Here is a 21,230-nt window from a genome sequence, read left to right on the forward strand (position 1 = left end):
TTTAGAAACACGAGGGCGTGTTAAATTCAGGACGGCCGAACTGTAAGGTTATTTTTAAAAATTGATTTGAGTTGTCAAAAATAATATAAAATTATTAATTTATCTAATGCAGGTAGTTTGATAAAATCGATATTTCGCTCATTCGATGTCATACAATCTGTTACTAGGAGGCCAACAAGATTGAACTTGCATAAATACGGGTGTTTCGAAGGTTGTAGTTTAGTCTCCTTCCGAGATTCGGGGCGATATCGCATATTTTCGGTATTTGGATTGTGAACTGGATAATTAGATGTTGTGATAGCAATCGCGCTCTAGTTAAATTATTTATTTTGGCATTAGTTTGTTTAGATTAAAACTCTCGGATAACCTCTACACATTGAACCTGGTGTTTTTTGTGTTGGTAACGAGAGGACATTCCAATAATTCGATAAAAATATTTAAATAATACCTGCTTTTCTGAGTGACGCCAATACGATATAGTGGTGATAATTAATTACGTAACTTAAAACTATAGCTACGAGGGATCCAAACGCGCCCAAGTCTGAGAAGAGCTCACAACAAACTCAGCCGGGTGTTCTTTTTTTTATTTATTATCACCAAACCTCCAAATGGACTTGAAATCTATAATTTTTGAGTTTAAATCTGTAACAGTAGTTTGATGAGTCTGCAAGATTGTTTTGAAATGGAATCAAAACAATTTATATGATGCAACTCTTACACTAACTATTATTATCTTATACTGCAATATAATTATTGTATTATCACTATGTTTTTATTGAGGTTTTTACCTTATATTATGAAGAAGGTAAGAATAATTTGTAGATTGTTCTAGATTTTTATGAGTTGTGTCTAAAGAATTTCATTTACTTAATTAAATTTTAAATGATTCTCTCTATTGGGATAATTTCCTAATTTCCTTTCCTGTCTGTCTGTCTGTCCGTCATGTCTGTTAAGAAACCTATAGGGTACTTCCCGTTGACCTAGAATTATGAAATTTGGCAGGTAGGTAGGTCTTATAGCACAAGTACAGGAATAAATCTGAGAACCGCGAATATGTGGTCACATCATTTAAAAAAAAAATGTTTCAATTTTCAAAGTAAGATAACTATACCATCATATGAAAGGGCTTTACCTGTACATTTTAAAACAGATTTTTATTTATTTTTATGCATAATAGTTTTTGATTTATCATGCAAAATGTTGGAAAAAAAACCTAAATCCACGCGGACGACACCGCGGGCATCAGCATTGTACATTGCATACATTTTGTATGTATGGGGGTTTACCTTTTACCTAAGTAAATATCGAATTTATTCGAAATAATATCTACACAAACATAGGGAAAGTCCATTTAACGTGGGGTTTCCCCAGATGACGTATTTTATCTTTGCTCGTATTTGTCCCAGCATCTTTCAAAATCATTATTAATGATATGATATCACAATAGGCATTTACCTCAGTGTCATATTATTCATTTCTGAGAGGTATGACCACTTCCATGCATAGAACTTTTAACTTTATTACTGCTAAGTCTTTAAGGCAAACTTCACTTAGTAAATTTCAAATGCGTTAAGTTTGTTTAAAAGTATTGACTAGTTTTCGAAATAATATGAAAATCACACTTAATATTATAAAGGAGAAAGTTTGTATGTGTGTGTGTATGTTTGTTACTCCTTCACGCAAAAACTACTGGACGGATTGGGCTGAAATTTAGAATGGAGATAGATTATACCCTGGATTAGCACATAGGCTACTTTTTATCCCGGAAAATCAAAGAGTTCCCACGGGGATTTTAAAAAACCTACTTCCACGCGAACGAAGTCGCGGGTATCAGCTAGTAATACCATAATATGTTGTTAAAATATCGTCCATCTCACTCTTCAGTATGATCCGCCCCTAAATGTCGATTGGAACAGCATGCGCTCAGGCTCTACTTAGAACGATCATGGAGAGCACTCTTAACATATTAAAAACTTATTTTTCAGATCACAAGATGGCAACACATACATTGGCATTCTTCGTGCTGGCAACATTCCTCCCACATTTGAACACAGAGTACATTCCACCGGGCCCTGCATACCCGTGTCCGAAAGAGACGGACAATGCGTTGTTGTTTCCCTGCGTGTGCGAGAAAGGGACAGACGCAGGGCTGTATGTGCGCTGCTCGAACACAGGACTCGCGGTTATGAGCGTGGGTTTAGGCAACATCGCGGGTATGGGACTGCCCATAGAGAGGCTGCTCATTGAGGAATGTAAAATAAGTGAGTAATTTCTTCTCTCTCTCTCTCTCTCTCTCTCTCTATCTAACTACCAGTCTTAGAGAGAGATGGACAATGCGTTGTTATTTCCTTGCGTGTGCTAGAAAGGGACAGACGCAGGGCTGTATGTGCGCTGCTCTAACACAGGACTCGCGGTTATGAGCGTGGGTTTAGGCAACATCGCGGGTATGGGACTGCCCATAGAGAGGCTGCTCATTGAGGAATGTAAAATAAGTGAGTAATTTCTTCTCTCTCTCTCTCTCTCTCTCTCTCTATCTAACTACCAGTCTTAGAGAGAGATGGACAATGCGTTGTTATTTCCTTGCGTGTGCTAGAAAGGGACAGACGCAGGGCTGTATGTGCGCTGCTCTAACACAGGACTCGCGGTTATGAGCGTGGGTTTAGGCAACATCGCGGATATGGGACTGCCCATAGAGAGGCTGCTCATTGAGGAATTTAAAATAAGTGAGTAATTTCTTCTCTCTCTCTCTCTCTCTCTCTCTCTCTATCTAACTACCAGTCTTAGAGAGAGATGGACAATGCGTTGTTATTTCCTTGCGTGTGCTAGAAAGGGACAGACGCAGGGCTGTATGTGCGCTGCTCTAACACAGGACTCGCGGTTATGAGCGTGGGTTTAGGCAACATCGCGGATATGGGACTGCCCATAGAGAGGCTGCTCATTGAGGAATTTAAAATAAGTGAGTAATTTCTTCTCTCTCTCTCTCTCTCTCTCTCTCTCTATCTAACTACCAGTCTTAGAGAGAGATGGACAATGCGTTGTTATTTCCTTGCGTGTGCTAGAAAGGGACAGACGCAGGGCTGTATGTGCGCTGCTCTAACACAGGACTCGCGGTTATGAGCGTGGGTTTAGGCAACATCGCGGATATGGGACTGCCCATAGAGAGGCTGCTCATTGAGGAATTTAAAATAAGTGAGTAATTTCTTCTCTCTCTCTCTCTCTCTATCTAACTACCAGTCTTAGAGAGAGATGGACAATGCGATGTTATTTCCTTGCGTGTGCTAGAAAGGGACAGACGCAGGGCTGTATGTGCGCTGCTCTAACACAGGACTCGCGGTTATGAGCGTGGGTTTAGGCAACATCGCGGGTATGGGACTGCCCATAGAGAGGCTGCTCATTGAGGAATGTAAAATAAGTGAGTAATTTCTTCTCTCTCTCTCTCTCTCTCTCTCTCTCTCTCTATCTATCTAACTACCAGTCTTAGAGAGAGATGGACAATGCGTTGTTATTTCCTTGCGTGTGCTAGAAAGGGACAGACGCAGGGCTGTATGTGCGCTGCTCTAACACAGGACTCGCGGTTATGAGCGTGGGTTTAGGCAACATCGCGGGTATGGGACTGCCCATAGAGAGGCTGCTCATTGAGGAATGTAAAATAAGTGAGTAATTTCTTCTCTCTCTTCACCAGTTAGAGGAGACGGACAATGCTTTGTTGTTTCCCTGCATTTGTAAAAGAGGGACAGACGCTATGCATATGAAAAAATTCACGCTCACTACGCTCACGTTTAAGTATTCTAGATTTTAAATTCAAATCACTCTCACAGACCGAGGGATGGCAATCTGACATGACCAATGGCTGGCCCAATGGCTCTACGTCGTTCACATATAATAAGGGGCCATACATAAATTACGTCACTTATTATATTTTTTAACTGACTTTAAAGTGGCTTCAAAAAAAGAGGTCCCATATTCGACTCGTATGATAGTGAATACGGATCTAACTTTTTTTTTCTCTCTTGTTTGGCTTTACAAAGATTAGCCAATGTCAAGTTTGTAGTTATTTGTAACAAGTTAGTTAAACTATACTAGTATGGACCCCGTCTGTGCCGGCGCTCGTCGACACACGCACGGCACCCCCTTAGAGCGCTTTCCAGTCAGTTTTTACAAAAAAAAAAACACTCGAAAAAGGCAGCACGCCCGCCAGCTAACACCAACACAGACGAAGTTCACGGATCTAACTATACACATGCGAAACGACTTCGATCCGATGCTCCTTTGCGACGTGATTCCATTATCAACCAACAAACAAACACACTCTCGCATTTATAATATAGCCTCAATAGCTCAATGGTTATAGGAGCGGACTGAAATCCGAAAGGTCGGCGGTTCAAACCCCAACCGTACCACTATTGTCGTACCCATTCCTAGCACAAGCGCTTAGTTGGAGGGAAAGGGGAATGTTAGCCGTGATTAAAATTCTTTGAAAAAAAAAATGGGTAGTGATGGTCTCTTTTTTTCTTTTTTTCAGCAAATTTATTCGGCCCACTCCTCCACAGATCCACAGTAAGGACGCTTCACATTGTAGACACGCCGATAAAGTCGATAGACGAATACGCGTTCTTCGGTGTGAATAGGACCTTACAGGAAATATACATGTACAATACTAGGATCGATGAATTCCCCAAAAAGGCTTTTAAGGTAATTTTTTATCTATTCTGAAATATTGTATAGAAGCAACTTACTTTGCGGAGGTCCATGATATACAAAGAATGAAAAGTTTAATCCATTATAAATATGAAAGTGTGTCTGTCTGCCTGTCTGTCTGTCTGTCTGTCTATGTATCTGTCTGTCTGCTACCTTTTCAAGGCCTAACAGTTTTACCGATTTTGATGAAATTTAGTACAGAGTTAGCTTACATCCTGACGGACGGACAGACAGGCTCGTAAAATTATTATCCCGTAAAATCAAAGAGTTCCCACGGGATTCCTAAAGACCCATCCACTTAACCGGTTGGTATGAAAAGTACCAAGAGGTAGCTTGCGTCCCTGTAATTGACATAGGCAACTTTTTATCCCGGAAAATTAAATAGTTCCTACGGGTTTTTAAAAACCTAAATCCATGCGGATGAAGTCGCGGGCATCCTCTAGTAGGCAATTTTTTTATTTTCAAAAAAATTGGAGATCCCTGCTAAAACTACTAAACTACCTATGCCAAGCCAGGGTGGGTTGCTAGTAGATTATAATAGTAATCTTTTTGTTCTAGATTCTAGGCAACCTAACAACCCTGTCCATAGACGGGCACCGTATGACGTCACTGAGCAAGGATATATTCGCGGGCAGCTTGGCTGCCGGACGGTTGGAGAAGCTGCACTTGGTCAATGGCTTGCTATCCGACATTCCCGTCGAGGCTTTTCAAGTGAGTTGCTAATTCTGTTGTACACAACCTGCCATAGACGGGCACCATATGACGTCACTGAGCAAGGATATATTCGCGGGCAGCTTGGCTGCCGGACGGTTGGAGAAGCTGCACTTGGTCAATGGCTTGCTATCCGACATTCCCGTCGAGGCTTTTCAAGTGAGTTGCTAATTCTGTTGTACACAACCTGCCATAGACGGGCACCATATGACGTCACTGAGCAAGAATATATTCACGGGCAGCTTGGCTGCCGGACGGTTGGAGAAGCTGCACTTGGTCAATGGCTTGCTATCCGACATTCCCGTCGAGGCTTTTCAAGTGAGTTGCTAATTCTGTTGTACACACTTTCTCTCTCATCACCAACCCCTCGCTGGCTCACTACTGAGCACGGAGTATCCACTTAAATTGAGAAGTGTGGGCTAAGTGGGGATCAACGGACTAAAATGACAGGTTTAGATTTGTTTCTATCCCTTTCACAATGCGGAAAAGAATAGATGCACTAGATTTAGATCTGTTAATTTTTTTACCCGACTGCGGAAAAGCCAAAAGGAAAGGTAATGATTTTACCAATCTATGTTTGTATCCAGATTCTGTGTGTTCCACCGTAGCGCCTAAACTACTGGGCTGATTTTGATGAACTAGGTGTCAATTGAGTCGTTGTAAAGGACCGGGTGACATAGGTAGCATTTTATACGAAAAAAATTGACCTAACGGATGTTACATCAAAAAAGTAGAGGTCTCCAAAAATTTTTTTTTCTATTGTATCGAGTGGGATGTCAAATGAAAGAGGAGAAAATTCTGAGTTCACGAATTTAAATGTACTATGTACTACATTAAAATATACCAAGCGACAGAAAAACAATTTTATTTTTTTTAAATTATTCTCTAGATTTTCCGCAGACATTCGATATATATACTCGTCTGTGGTGGGCCAAGAACTTCAAACTAAGTTATGCTTTATTTTGATTTCAGAATCTCAAAAAGCTAAAAAAGTTAGACCTCCACGGCAATCGGTTGGCGACGTTAAAGCGGAATCAATTCCGAGGATTAAGGGATACAGAAGTATTAGATTTAAGGTAAGAATAATTTTATCTATACCTATAAAAACTCAAAATCAAAAATTAAAATCAAAATCATGATGAGCGTATAAGAATCCCGTGGGAACTCTTTAATTTTCCGGGACAAAAGTAGCCTATGCCCGTCCCGGGAAGGAAAGAAAGAAAGAAAGAAAAAACGTTTATTTTTGAAAGTTATATCTACGGGTTAGGTTATCCTAGCGCCTCTAATACTTGAGCATTTAAAGTCAAAAGACCTCAAGCAGAATACCCGGATGTAAGCAAATTCTGTACCTTTCGCCAAAATCGGTTAAACTGTTGGGCCGTGAAAAGCTATCAGACATATAGACAGACACACTTTCGCATTTATTATATAGGTATGGAGTATGGATAATCATTTATTTTAATTTTTTACAGTTATAACAACATCACAAAATTAGACGGCAGCCATATTGGTGATCTATCTAAACTAGGCTGGTGTAATGCAAGTCACAACCTGCTGCCCGACATACCCCGGTAAAGTACAAGCACTTCGTGACTTAAACGACACCTATCGTGACTTACGATGTTTATTTTTACACCTATCTAAAGTAGGCTGGTGCAACGCAAGTCACAATCTCCTACCGACATACACAAGCAAAGTACCATAATAGCACTGCGTGACTTAAACGACGTCTATCGTGACTTACGATGTTTATTTTTACACCTAACTAGGCTGGTGCAACGCAAGTCACAACCTCCTGCCTGACATACCCAGGTAAAGTACCATTATAGCACTGCGTGACTTAAACGACACCTATCGTGACTTAACATGTTTATTTTTACACCTAACTAAAGCAGGCTGGTGCAGCGTAAGTCACAATCTGCTGCCCGACATACACAGGTAAAGTACCATAATAGCACTGCGTGACTTAAACGACACCTATCGTGACTTAACATGTTTATTTTTACACCTAACTAAAGCAGGCTGGTGCAGCGTAAGTCACAATCTGCTGCCCGACATACACAGGTAAAGTACCATAATAGCACTGCGTGACTTAAACGACACCTATCGTGACTTAACATGTTTATTTTTACACCTAACTAAAGCAGGCTGGTGCAGCGTAAGTCACAATCTGCTGCCCGACATACACAGGTAAAGTACCATAATAGCACTGCGTGACTTAAACGACACCTATCGTGACTTAACATGTTTATTTTTACACAACTAAAGTAGGCTGGTGCAACGCAAGTCACAACTTCCTGCCCGACATACCCAGGTAAAGTACTGGCACTGTGTGACTTAAACGACTCTTATCGTGACTTAAGATGTTCAATTTTATACAGTTCAAAATTGTATTGCACTATACTATACTATCACGTCTAAGTCACGCCATGTATTTATGGACTAGTTAAGTCACGCTATGCATTCATGGACTATTTGAATCATACGTATTGCGTGACTTTGCAGCGGCCTTATTACAATCGTAATATTTTTTATAATAACTATCCCACTATATCCCAAAGTACCTAGTTATATATAATTTTCTTTTTTTTCCAGGGGTATGTTCGCAAGAAACACAGTAATAAAAGTGGTACATCTGGATAATAATAAAATTAAGAAATTAGATACAAACAGCTTTAAAGGAATGAGGTTTTTAAGGTAAGATGAAATGTAATTTTTCAGCTGCTTTTTTTAAATAAAAATATGAACAAGCTATCTCCATTCCAAATTTCAGCCAAATGCTTCCAGTAGTTTTTACGTAAGAGCTACACACACAAACACCCACACCCACTCACACCCACCCACACATCCACACACACACGCACAAAAACACCCACCCACGTACCCACCCACACACCGTTCTATACACCCACTCACGCATCCACCCAGACACCCACCCACAAACACACATATGCAATATGAATTAACTAGCTGATCCCTGCGACTTCGTTCGCGTGGATGTAGGTTTTTTAAAATTCCCGTGGGAACTCTTTGATTTTCCGGGATAAAAAGTAGCCTATGTGCTAATCGAGGGTATAATCTATCTCCATTCTAAATTTCAGCCCAATCCGTCCAGTAGTTTTTGCGTGAAGGAGTAACAAACATACACACACACACATACAAACTTTCTCCTTTATAATATTAGTGTGATGCCCTTTTCCTCTACCCCCAGGCGTCTCTACCTCCAAGACAACGAGATCTCCGAAGTAGGCACAGGCACATTCACCGCTGTGACCAGGATAGGCACGGTCGACTTGGCCAGGAATAAAATCACCAAAGTCAGCTATCAGATGTTCCAGGCTGTCAAATACGCTGAGGTAACTGAATCATTCATATTTACCTGTCAAAACAATCAACTCTTACCTGTCAAGATTATTCGTACTTACCTGATAGTTCCCTGATAGTAGTATCTTTAACGCGTAAGATCTCGGAAGTAGGTATAGGCACCTTTACCGCGGTGACCAGGATAGGCACGGTCGACTTGGCCAGGAATAAAATCACCAAAGTCAGCTACCAGATGTTCCAGGCTGTCAAATACGCTGAGGTAACTGAATCATTCATATTTACCTGTCAAAACAATCAACTATTACCTGTCAAGATTATTCGTACTTACCTGATAGTTACCTGATAGTAGTATCTTTAACACGTAAGATCTCGGAAGTAGGTATAGGCACCTTTACCGCTGTGACCAGGATAGGCACGGTCGACTTGGCCAGGAATAAAATCACCAAAGTCAGCTACCAGATGTTCCAGGCTGTCAAATACGCTGAGGTAACTTAATATCCACACTTACCTGTCAAAATTATCAACATTTACCTGTCAATATTATTAACTAGCTTATGCCAACAAAGTTCGCGTGGATATAGGTTTTGAAAAATCCCGTTGGAACTCATTGATTTTCCGGGATAAAAAGTAGCGTTAATCCAGGTTAAAGTTAAGTAGTTAATCCAGGGTATAATCTATTTCCATTACAAATTTCATTCAAATCACTCCAGTAGTTTTTGCGTGAAAGAGTAACAAACATAGACACATACACACAAACTTTCCCCTTTAAAATATTAGTGTAATACCTGATAGTTGACAGCATCTATGACGCGTAAAATCTCAGAAGTATTAGATTTAAGTTGAAATCTATAGAGGGCACTTTTACTTTACTTAGACTTAAGTTTCAGTTAAAACAGTTTCAGTTAAGACAGATTTATGTCTAAGGTTGAAAGCTATAGAGCGCACTTCGACTTTGCTTAGACCTAAGTTTCAGTTAAAACGAGACGGTTTTATGTCAGTAGTATAGCGCTTTCTCGTTTTAACAGTGTCTTAAGTCTGAGCAATATCAAAGTGCACTCTATTGATCTCAGCCTTAGATCCATAAAGCTGAGAATATCAACTAACTGGATCCAGTGTCACGAACAGTTTAAGTTACCTAACTATCAATTTTGACGTGACAACGTCTTATAATTCGATAGAGCCGGCTGTACGCACGAAAAAACATGACTCATGCGGCGTTACCTCGCTCTGAGGCGTTCCATGTAAGGCTTGAAGTGCAAGCGAGAGCGCGGAACGAGCGACAAAGAACAAAGCCTTTGTTGTCACGTTCAACTATCGTCAGTAAACCGACTTTACAGACAACCAATTTTTTTTTGTTTACAGTTAATAAACCTAGCCGAGAACAAAATAACATTTATAGACAAGCAAGCGTTCACGGACCTCTACTTGGCCGTGGTCAACATATCCCACAACGAATTGTCAAACATCGAACCTGGGGCCTTCCAGAATTGTAACAACATGACCCTCTTGGATCTGAGTCATAATAAACTAAAGGAAATCAATAAGAAGGCGTTTGATGAAAACACCTATGCGTCTGAATTTCAGGTGTCTTATAATGAGTTCACCGATTTGGGACAGGTAAGTCTTATTTTATTTTATTTTTATTTATTTGGGACAATAAACAATTACATATTATATATTAAAGCTATAACTTAAATCTATCGTTCAATATTAGTAAATATGTAATCAACTACACTATCCACAGCTTAACAATAGAACTAGGGCGATACAATGCGAATAAACTTCTTAACCTAATATTAACAAAGGACTGTACAGTAATTAAAAATATAAACAACTAATAATATTATGTGGTTTATACAAAACAAAAAAAAAAAACAAAACCAAAAACAAAAACAAAAAGTGACAATAAGTGACTGTTGTTTACAAAATAAGGGAAACAAAAGTAAATAGTAATCTTGTTTATAGTGTTGGGTTATTGTTAAAAATTGATTGAATTTTCAGAGTGCTACTAACAATTATATTATACTAAATGACTTACAAAAGGTGTACTGTAATGTAGTAATGTTCATGGACTACGGTAGTCACTTAACATAAAGTGACACGCCTGCTCGTTTGCTCGGTATTTTTTATAAAAAAAAAAATGATTTTGAATATGAGTTTGAGTTTGAATGTAGGATATCTTGTCAATTGTGACAAAGCATATCAACCGATTGTTATTGTTAAGCAACGTTGACTCAAGTTGGTAACTGGATGGGTGATCGACTTTGGAGGTCCAAATTTGGCCTTTTCGTTGCCTTGGAATGCACGTTAAGCCTTTTGAGGTACGGAATCCCAAAATAAAATAAACACACTTTCGCATTTATAATAGTATGTTCACTTCATCTGTGTTGGTGTTAGCTGGCGGGCGTGCTCTGCCTTTTCGGAGTGTTTCTTTTGTTAAAACTGACTGGAAAGCGCTCTAAGGGGGTGCCGTGCGTATGTCGGCGAGCGCCGGCATAGACGGGGTCCATACTTGTATAGTTTAACTAACTTGTTACAAATAACTACAAACTTGACATTGGCTAATCTTTGTAAAGCCAGACGAGAGAGGAAAAAATAAATAGTATGTACATTGTACATGGATGAAGTAATTAGTTTTTGTATGACAGGTAACTTACCTGTATTTTTCTCTTCCAGATACCAATCCAAAATATGACAGGTATAAGAGTACTAAACGCGTCATACAACAGTATTACAACCATCCCGAAAACTGCTTTTCCCAAACTGTACGAACTTCACACAGTAGACGTATCACATAATAATCTATCGGAGATTTTCAATGCTGTGTTTCAAAATCTATTTTCATTAAGGTAAGTTTCAATCGAAGATTTAATTCGTTTTTACCTGTTATTTGTTTAGTCTAATTTTTTATCATTTCAACCCATTACCCCTTGAAAATTGAAAATACTTATTATTCGGATTTCTTCCTTTACTTGTTCTATAATATATACCTACCTGCCAAACATGATTCTAGGTAAACGGGAAGTACTCTATAGGTTTTCTTGAGAGATACGACAGACGGATAGACAGACAAACAACAAAGGATCCTGTAAGGCTTCCGTTTTTCCTTTTGAGGTACGGAATCCTAAAAAGAGCAACTATCGAGTTTCTGTCGGCTCTTCTCAGTAGAATCTTCTTTCCGAATCGGCTGTAGAGTCTTGACACATCATATGTGGCACATGCTGTACTACAATGAAATAAATAAATTCATTTCAAATGTAGTATAGAAGCAGGGGTTATTTTGCGGAAGTCCATGATATACAAGGAACCAAAAGCTTATTTTGCTATAATCCGCCAAACCAAAGAAATCTGTATGGTGCAACATGCAGCATGCGACATGCACCGCTCGCCCTCCCACTGATAAACATGCAGGAAAAGCCAGCCACCAAGCAAGCCACACGCAGCACCACACAAATCCCAACACCACTCGACGCACGTTTCGCCCCGACACCGGAGCATCCTCAGGAGATGTAGACCTTACAATGACTAATTGCAAAGTAAATTCATTTCATTTCCAGATTCCTTAACCTAAGCTACAATTCCCTAGAACGCATCAAACCATCAACATTCGGTACGATTCCCACAGTACTAGAGCTGGATTTATCGCACAACCGGTTGGTCGACGTGTCGAGAGGCAGCCTGGCTAAGTTGGCCAGTTGTAGACTATTGGATGTCAGCTTTAACAACTTGGATAGAATATTCCAGATCTCCATTAGTTTGGGGTAAGTTTCCATTATCATCATAACACTGCCATGTATAACTTGGCTACCTTCAAGCCAAGGGTGAATAGGCATCTTCTAGGCAAGCGTGGTCCATCTTAGAACTCGTCATACTTGCTTTCTTTAAGGGTACACTACTTACACACTTCTCCATACTAACGTATTACGCCTATTATTCTATTCTTTGTGATTCTACATCTATATAAATCTTTTTAAAAAATTCCTTGCGACTTGGTACTATCCAACCCTAGAACTTCTCCTTTCAGCAAAGGTTGCCTGGTAGAGATTGCTCCAAGCAATAAGGCCGCCTTTGGACACAATTGTTTTTTCTGTTTTCTTCTTTCTGTGTTGTGATCCTTTACATGTGTTTTTGTGTGCAATAAAGTGTTTCTATCTATCTATCTATATTCTATAACTAAGCCAATATCGATTTATTTCTCCGTTATCTATGCCCTAAAACAATTAATAAAGTAGAACTGTATTTATTTTACAAGTTGTAGCCCTTGAAAGATGTCTTAGGGCAAATTTTGAGGCAACTTCGTGCGCAAAAAAACTATATAAAAAACTAGAAAATTGAAAAATTAATAACTTCATATCACACTTTACTTCATAATGATTTCAAATGTCTTTAGTATGTGTAAAAAATGTTTTTCTTGCCAAAAATAAGCGTAATTCCAAACGTCAATTTGCTCTCATAGCCCGATGGGACGGAAATCTGACACGACCGGAGAGAGATCAAGCGCAGGACCGACGGCTTTGCAATTTTCACTTTGCGGTTTTTGACTAAAAAATCTTGTATCTCAAGCAAAATTCATTCACCTGACCTCTCTCGGGGTGAGGTGCAGTTAGAGGAAAAGGGTGACACGCACAAATAACAAACTAAACTATCGATAAGGGTGTTATAAGTTTGACATGTGTATCTGTTTATCTGAGTATCTAGACAACCAATTTTTTTTGTTTGAAAGGTGGCTTGATCGAGAGTGTTCTTAGCTATAATCCAAGAAAATCGGTTCAGCCGTTTGAAAGTTATCAGCTCTTTTCTAATTACTGTAACCTTCACTTGGTATAAATTTTTAATTTACACTTGTGTTTTAGAGAGCTAAACTTCGCACATAACAACCTAAGTGAAATCAAAATAAGTACATGGCCAAGTATGAACGCGTTGCTCCGACTGAACTTGTCTCACAACATGTTGGAAGACCGGTTGAACCACGACGCGTTTTCTAGTCTACTGACGCTGCAGTCGCTGGATTTGTCGGCCAACGGGTTGACTAAACCGCCCTGGGAAGCGTTGAATACTTTGACTAGTTTACAGTACTTATATTTACAGGTAAGTTCGTTTAATTTATTACTGACTCCTAGAATACTTATTGGAGGTGTCTCTTAAAAATTTCAGAGTTTCTAAGAGCCTTTACACACCACGTTTTTTAAACGCGCCGTTAACGCGCGTTTGTAGTGATACAGTCGCGATACGCACGCGAGTAAGGCGCAACCTGTAGACCTTTGCGCACCTGTATAAATTCTAACACGCGTTTGAATCGATACAGACGCGCGTGTGTAGCGATACAGACGCGATGCAAACGCGCGTGTGTAGCGATACAGACGCGCCGGTGTCGCGCGTTTGAATCTATATAAACACGATGCTGACGCGTGAGTGTATCGATACAAACGACAACAAACTGCTCTGTAGAATAAAAACGCGCCGTCGACGCACGTTTCTAAAACGCTCGTCAACGGCGCGTTTAAAAAACGTGGTGTGCAAAGGTCCTGAAACGCAAATTTATTACATTTTTATTTTCAATTTTTTGTTGTTTTTATTATTTTATTTTTAAACATTTTTAATTAAAAAAAATGATGTTTTTTTGCGAATAAAAAAATGCGGTGCAAACCGCAGTAGGGGGTCTTTTGAAAAACTTTTTGAATCATTTGTTATTTCTTTTCAGCACAACAACATGACTTCTCTATCGAAATCGGCTTTCGGAAATCTACCAACGACATTCAAACTGGATTTATCGCACAACCAGTTGAGCGACTTGGGTCAAAAATCGTTCGACGGGATGCAGCAGTTGCTAGATTTGTCGTTGAGAGGGAACAGACTTGCACACATACAGAATGAAGTGTTCAAGGGATTAGTTGCTTTGAGGTGTGTTTATGGTTTACTAGTTTACGTCCGCGACTTTGTCCCCAATTTGACCCCCTTAAAGGTTAAATTTTCAAAAAAAAACTTTAAAATAAGTCAAGTCAAAAGTGATTAAGCATCTTCTAGACAAGCGCGCTCCATCTTAGGCTGCATCATCACTTGCTAGAAGGTCTGATTGCAGCCAAGAGCTACTCTATAAATTAAAAAAAAAAGTTTGAGCTGTGCGTTGGTAGGTCAGACAGTCAAGTCAGTCTGTCAACTTTTGATTTTATATATTTAGACTATTGTTTCTTTATATGAATGGTCTCGTAAATCCATATCTTAATATAGTAAATTGCAAGTGTTTTCGTTACAGGAGGTTGGATCTTTCATACAATAGTTTGGACAAAATTGACAACAAAACTAATGGACTTTTGGACGATTGTCTCTCACTTGAAATGGTAAGTAAGATTTTCGTTTTTTACCCTCCAGTTTTAGTTAAAAGATATGAATGAATAATTATTTAATATAATATTCTTATTTGGCTTTATTTATTTTTATTTCATTTCATTTATTTAATTCATCCTTGTTTTTATAGTACATTTAATTTATCTAATTCAAGTTTTTTTACTTTATTTTACCTCTTTTTGCAAAGTAGACTTTTAGAAACTTTTAAATCTTTATTTTTGGGTTTAACCAACATCGGAGATGAAAAGAGGGTCTAAGAGTTTGATGTTGGAGGTTGTACTTGTATGTATATTTGAATGTACATCTATAACTATTTTTCTCAAAGACTACACGACCGATTTTATTGCGATTCTCATAGCTACTTATCACCCTAGAAATATTTAGACAGCTCTACTAATCGGCGCTGCGCCTAATATATGTTTCTCTTAACGGCTAGACCTATTTTTATAAAATTAAACTGTACCGATTTTGATTCGATTTTGAATGATACACAGATATCATCTTAGAGAAGTTTCCAAGATGTGTTTATGGTTACTGTAGTGGATTATTTTCAAAATATTCACTTACTAGCCGATGCCCGCGACTTCGCCCGCGTGGATTTAGGTTTTGTGAAATCCCGTGGGAACTCTTTGATTTTCCGGGATAAAAAGTAGCCTATGTGCTAATCCAGGATATTACCTATCTCTATTCCAAATTTCAGCCAAATCCGTCCAGTAGTTTTTGCGTGAAGGAGTAACAAACACACACACACACACACACACACACACACACACACACACACACACACACACACACACACACACACACACACACACACACACACACACACACACACACACATATACAAACTTTCGCCTTTATAATATTAGTGTGATTTCAGGTAAACCTAAGTCATAATCATTTCGGATTTCTCTCAAGAAAGATGTTTCCTGCCAACCCTTGGATACCGTACAGACTGATGGAAGTAGATCTGAGTTACAATGAGATACCCGTAGTTACATTTGACATCACTTTTGGCGCGAAAAAGTTGAAGAAATTGGACTTATCTAATAATTACATCAATGATATTAGGAACAGTATGTTAACATTTATTTTATTAAATCTTAGAATTTTAAAACAATTTTTAAGAAAGTTTTGAAAAAATTATGCAAATGTCGAAGTATAAGGCTTGAAAAAGAAAAAAGTTGAATTGACTTACAATATACTAAGGGAAAAGTTGAATTGAGTAACAATTAACTTATTTTTTTTAAATAAAGTACTATCAAGAAAAGTTGAATTACTTCAAATAGTTAAAAATACTGATTGAATAGTTGAGTTACACTAAATATACTTAATTCATTTTCTATTTCAGATGTTTTAGGCAATTTAACATCACTAGAAGTTTTGGATTTATCAAACAACCAATTAAAAGATTTAGTTTCAAGAACATGTAAGTATAAAAACTATGTTAATTTTAAAGCAATTAAGTAAATATCATAACTTGTTTTAACGGTGAAGGAATACATCGTGAGGAAACCTGCATGCTTGAGAGTTCTCCTTAATGTTCTCAAAGGTGTGTGAAGTCTGCCAATCCGCAATTGGCCAGCGTGGTGGACCTTTGCCTAAAACCTTCTCATTATGAGAAGAGATCCGTGCTCAGTAGTGGGCTGGCGATGGGTTGATTATAATTTATAATGATTAATGATTATATTAATTAGGGTTCCGTACCTCAAAAGGAAATACGGAACCCTTATAAGATCACTGTTGTCTGACTATCCGTCTGTCCATGTCGTGTCTGTCAAGAAAACCTATAGGGTACTTCCCGTTGACCTAGAATCATGAAAAGCAGATAGGTAGGTCTTAATTATAGCACAAAAAGGGAAAAATCCAAAAACCGATTCGTGGTTAAATCACAAAAAAAAAAATAGTTTTTCATAATAGTTTTTGATTTATCGTGCAAAATGTCGGTAAAAATACCCGAGTACGGAATCCTCGGTGCGCTAGTCTGACTCGCATTTGGCCGGTTTTTTGTGTTTATCAAAATCTTATTTGTTCACAGCCGATACAAAATTCAACCTACCTGAAAACATAACAGAGATATACTTACAAAACAACACATTAGAGAAGCTACCAATAGAGATTTTGGCTAACGCTAGTCATTTGAAAGTTCTAGATCTAAGGAACAACTTGCTGACTAGTTTCTATCCTCAGTTAGTTAAGAAGATCCGAGACAAGAACTTGATGGTGTATTTCGAGAGTAAGTAACATCAGACTAGTTGATAACCGCGACTTCGTCCGCTTGGATTTAGATTATGCACAAATCCCGTGGGAACTCATTGTTTTTCTGCGATAAAATTGTCTTCTCTCAACTGACTTAAAATGTAAACTTCCCGGAGACATGTGTAACTAAGGCTGAAATCTATAAAGCGCACTTTGACTTTGCTCTGACTTAAGATTGAGTTAAAACGAGACAGATTTATGTGACAGATATAGCTCTGTCTCGTTTTAACTCTGTCTTTAAGGGTGAGATCTATAGAGCGCGCTCTGCCTTTGCTTAGACTTAAAGAAGACTTAGGCTGAAATCTATAAAAAGCGCACTTTGACTTTGCTCTGACTTAAGATTGAGTTAAAACGAGACAGATTTATGTGAGAGATATAGCTCTGTCTCGTTTTAACTCTGTCTTAAGTCTAAGCAAAGGCAGAGCGCGCTCTATAGATCTCACCCTCAGAGTCTAAGGCGGAAACAAAACATCGGGCGTGTCCCATAATTTTTTTACCACTGTAAAGTGTTGTTTGAATATTACCTTAGATTAAATTAAATAAAAAGTCAAGATTAAAATACATGTAAACTTAATATGTATTAAGTTAACGAATAGACTTTAGACAAGTAAAGTATAAAATAATAAAGATTAAGTATAAAATGTCAATGTTTTAAGTGACGTAATTATTTTTTTATATTTTGCGAAAATCACACATACAGTACTGTTAAAGCCAAAAAGCCTTGCATCCATAGCAATACACAGCAGCTATAATTAATTATCACCACTATATCGTACAGATTTAACAATTTCAACCATCTAAAGGAGTACAATTGTACCTACTTTGAATAAATGATTTTGACTTTGACTTTAACATAATAAAAACACAAATCAGTCATTGTAAACAATTAAAAATATCCTTATCCGTCAGGTAGTCCTTAATGTCCGTGTTGTTTCCGCCTTTAGTTTTTCACTAGTGTAATCGTTTCATTTTATTAGTTCGCGGTAAGAATACATATTAGCAGTTCCTATTTACCTTTCTATTTCCAAATGAAAACAACAATTTAATTTATTTCTATTTGACTTCATTTATTTATATTTGATTTCATTTATTCACTTTTGATTGACGTCATTCATTTAATTTATTTCTGTTTCACTTCATTTGTTTGATTCATTCCTATTTTTCCAGACAACAAACTAAAATGTGATTGCTTCACTCGCCCGCTAAAGCACTATTTACATAAATTACCGGAGTCCATTTTGAAAAACGATGAGAAATACAAAAATCTAGTCTGTTTCGAACCGCCTTCTTTGGAAGATGAGAACTTTTTGGAATTAAATGAAGATCGATTATTGTGTGCTAGCAATGTTGAATTGAATGACAAAATAAGGGCGTATGGCAACACTGAATTCGATTTTACTTCGGAACCTGATGTTTTGTTTAGAGATATACAATAGTAAGTATATATTTTTCCAATTTCTTTATATAATTTACTGGTTCCGTACCCGGATACCAACGGGACCTTATTATTAAACCTCCACTGTTCGTCCGTCTGTCTGTCAGCGGACTGTATCTCGTGAACCGTAATAGGTAGAGACTTGAATTTTTCACAGTGTATTTCTATTGGTGCTAACAACAAATAATTAAAAATGAAAAATGGTCGCCATGAAAATTAAAAAAAACAAAAAGTATTATTTATTGTTCGTTGTACGGAACCCTTCGTGTTTGAGTCCGACTCACACTTGATCGATTTTTGACAGAATCGCAAGCACCTCTTAACTTTTTGGACTTACTTAGGTATAAGTTAGTGCTGAGTTTGTTATGGGCTCTTCTCAGACTTGGGCGCGTTTGGAACCCTTGTAGCTTTTAAGTTACGTAACTAATTATCACCTTTATATTGTACAAATTTAACAATTTCGACCATCAAAAGGAGTAGGTACAAATGTACCTACTTTGAATAAATGATTTTGACTTGACTTTGACTTTTGTTATTAAATATCGCTTGCTTTAACGGTGAAGGAAAACATCGTGAGGAAACCTGCATGCCTTAGAGTTCTCCATAATGTTCTCAAAGGTGTGTGAAGTCTGCCGATCCGCACTTGGCCAGCGTGGTAGAACTATGCCGAACCCTTCCCATTCTGAGACGAGACCCGTACTCAGTAGTGTGTCGGCAATGGGTTAATGTTTTTGAACGTTGTACTTGCCCAGTAGGCAGTATTCAAGCAGTTCACGGCCGATTTAATTTTTTTATATATTTTTTTCAGTTCACAAACCGCAATATATGCATTCTGGTATGTATCAACGACGGACGACGTCGCAGACTTTTATATATACGTTCGGGACAAATCAAATAACTTACTATTCAGCCAAGATATAGCATACAACCTCCGTTCGTTAACAATAAACATTGATAAAGATTTCCAAAATGCACTCAAAAATAACCAAAATGGCGACAAAATCGAGATCTGCATACAAGCGAAAAGCTCCAACAATTTCGCGCGCAAATGGTTTGACAGCCAATGTCAAGCGATCCAGTCAAATTTCGAATCGTGGCCGAAAAAATTGACAGTTGACAAACGGAGACTGTCAAAAAAGAAAGTCAGATATAGCTGGTTTTCAAACAGTGTTTTGGGTTTGGTTAGCGATTCCATTCTGATAACACTCTGCATATTTATAGGGGTCTGTTTTCGGAGATTAGCCGATTTGGAGGTTTGATGGGATTTTTTTAATGAATTTTAGGCGAAAAACTGATGTGTAAAAAAAAATAGCCGATTTTCGGCAAAACCCCGGTTTTTGATGGGTCTATTTACTATTGTAACCCTGATAGGGTGAGTTATTAAAACAAAAAAAAAACCATTTTGAACAAAAAAAAATTTTTTTTTCTAGGGTTCCGTACTGGAAAACACACGTAATGGAAAAACGGAACCCATACACCAGTTTGTTGCCCGTCGTCCATGGGTTGTTTTCTCGCTTTTTTTAAAATTCAGATACAAGTTAGCCCTTGACTGCAATCTCACCTGGTGGTAAGTGATGCAGTCTAAGATGGAAGCGGGCTAACCTGGAAGGGGTATGGCAGTGTTCATTAAACCCATACCCCTTTGGTTTCTACACGGCATCGTACCGGAACGCTTCATCGCTTGGCGGCACGGCTTTCGGAAACGGCTTGAGATATGAAGTTGAAATATATACTGAATATTATGTAAAAAAAAAAACGATTGACTTGGGATAAAAAAAATTCATCCCAATAAAAAAAGGTCGATTTGTAGACATCGGGTCCCAGATCTATCCCTGATATTTTAGAAAAAAAAAACATCGTTCAAACCGATATAAAAAATATACATAAACTTCTGAATGTATAGTTTTTTTAATCAAAAGTAGTTCGTTTATTTAAACAGTATATAAAAAGATATCGAGTTTCGACAATAATATTTGTTGCTAACTTTTTTACATGAAAAAATGTGCTAAAATAAAAACTTATTGTGAAAAATCATTTCTTTACCAAATGTACCATGCCATAACATGTTTATTTATATTTAATTTTTAAATTTGATATCACAAAATAATGTTATATTTAATAATGTTATATATTGTTATATTGTGTTATATAAAATGTAACTATATACAAATAGTCTTGAATTTCAAGATCTGATATTTTTTGAGATTTTTTTTGTAAAATATTGTGATATATTTTATCATTCCAAAATATGTAATATATAGTTTTTAAGGATAATATTTATTTATAATAATTTTGATATAGCCTTTTTATTGAAAAACAACGAAAAGACTTGTGCATCCGTCCCATTAAGAAAAACTAGATTTTTTAGCGATATAATTATTTACAAATTATGTTTACAATAATTTTTATTCCATCACAAACTTTTGCTTTAATTTTTACGATTTTTTTTAAGAATCTC

The 21,230-nt window shown here is 37.6% G+C and overlaps 1 protein-coding gene and 1 long non-coding RNA gene across 6 annotated transcripts in view; one reads left to right on the forward strand and one right to left on the reverse strand.

Moving 5' to 3' along the window:
• Positions 1 to 20,514, forward strand: part of LOC123879194 (chaoptin) — a 23,511-nt gene extending 2,997 nt beyond the window's left edge. Inside the window, exons 2-20 of one of the 5 annotated variants that reach the window (XM_045926796.1) lie at positions 1,986 to 2,261; positions 4,523 to 4,692; positions 5,257 to 5,409; positions 6,382 to 6,485; positions 6,882 to 6,937; positions 7,179 to 7,221; positions 8,005 to 8,106; positions 8,621 to 8,765; positions 10,096 to 10,350; positions 11,410 to 11,582; positions 12,291 to 12,494; positions 13,587 to 13,821; positions 14,435 to 14,634; positions 14,987 to 15,071; positions 15,959 to 16,154; positions 16,430 to 16,507; positions 17,117 to 17,314; positions 18,505 to 18,772; positions 19,581 to 20,514. In XM_045926796.1, coding sequence (XP_045782752.1) covers positions 1,994 to 2,261; positions 4,523 to 4,692; positions 5,257 to 5,409; positions 6,382 to 6,485; positions 6,882 to 6,937; positions 7,179 to 7,221; positions 8,005 to 8,106; positions 8,621 to 8,765; positions 10,096 to 10,350; positions 11,410 to 11,582; positions 12,291 to 12,494; positions 13,587 to 13,821; positions 14,435 to 14,634; positions 14,987 to 15,071; positions 15,959 to 16,154; positions 16,430 to 16,507; positions 17,117 to 17,314; positions 18,505 to 18,772; positions 19,581 to 20,031 — 3,384 coding nt within the window. In that variant the 5' untranslated portion in view covers positions 1,986 to 1,993 and the 3' untranslated portion in view covers positions 20,032 to 20,514. Of the gene's footprint in view, positions 1 to 1,985; positions 2,262 to 3,499; positions 3,654 to 4,522; positions 4,693 to 5,256; positions 5,410 to 5,442; positions 5,569 to 5,607; positions 5,728 to 6,381; positions 6,486 to 6,881; positions 6,981 to 7,178; positions 7,222 to 8,004; positions 8,107 to 8,620; positions 8,766 to 10,095; positions 10,351 to 11,409; positions 11,583 to 12,290; positions 12,495 to 13,586; positions 13,822 to 14,434; positions 14,635 to 14,986; positions 15,072 to 15,958; positions 16,155 to 16,429; positions 16,508 to 17,116; positions 17,315 to 18,504; positions 18,773 to 19,580 lie in introns of those variants that run through there. The other 4 variants (XM_045926795.1, XM_045926797.1, XM_045926798.1 and 1 more) reach the window with 4 other exon arrangements.
• Positions 12,893 to 13,361, reverse strand: LOC123879198. Its single transcript, XR_006798964.1, has 2 exons — positions 13,240 to 13,361; positions 12,893 to 13,182 (listed from the first exon to the last, which is right to left on the reverse strand). It is a non-coding gene; the product is annotated as an uncharacterized LOC123879198 (long non-coding RNA).
• Positions 20,515 to 21,230: the final 716 nt, after the last annotated feature.

The sequence above is a fragment of the Maniola jurtina genome, chromosome 27, assembly GCF_905333055.1.
Source record: "Maniola jurtina chromosome 27, ilManJurt1.1, whole genome shotgun sequence".
NCBI lineage: Eukaryota > Metazoa > Arthropoda > Insecta > Lepidoptera > Nymphalidae > Maniola > Maniola jurtina.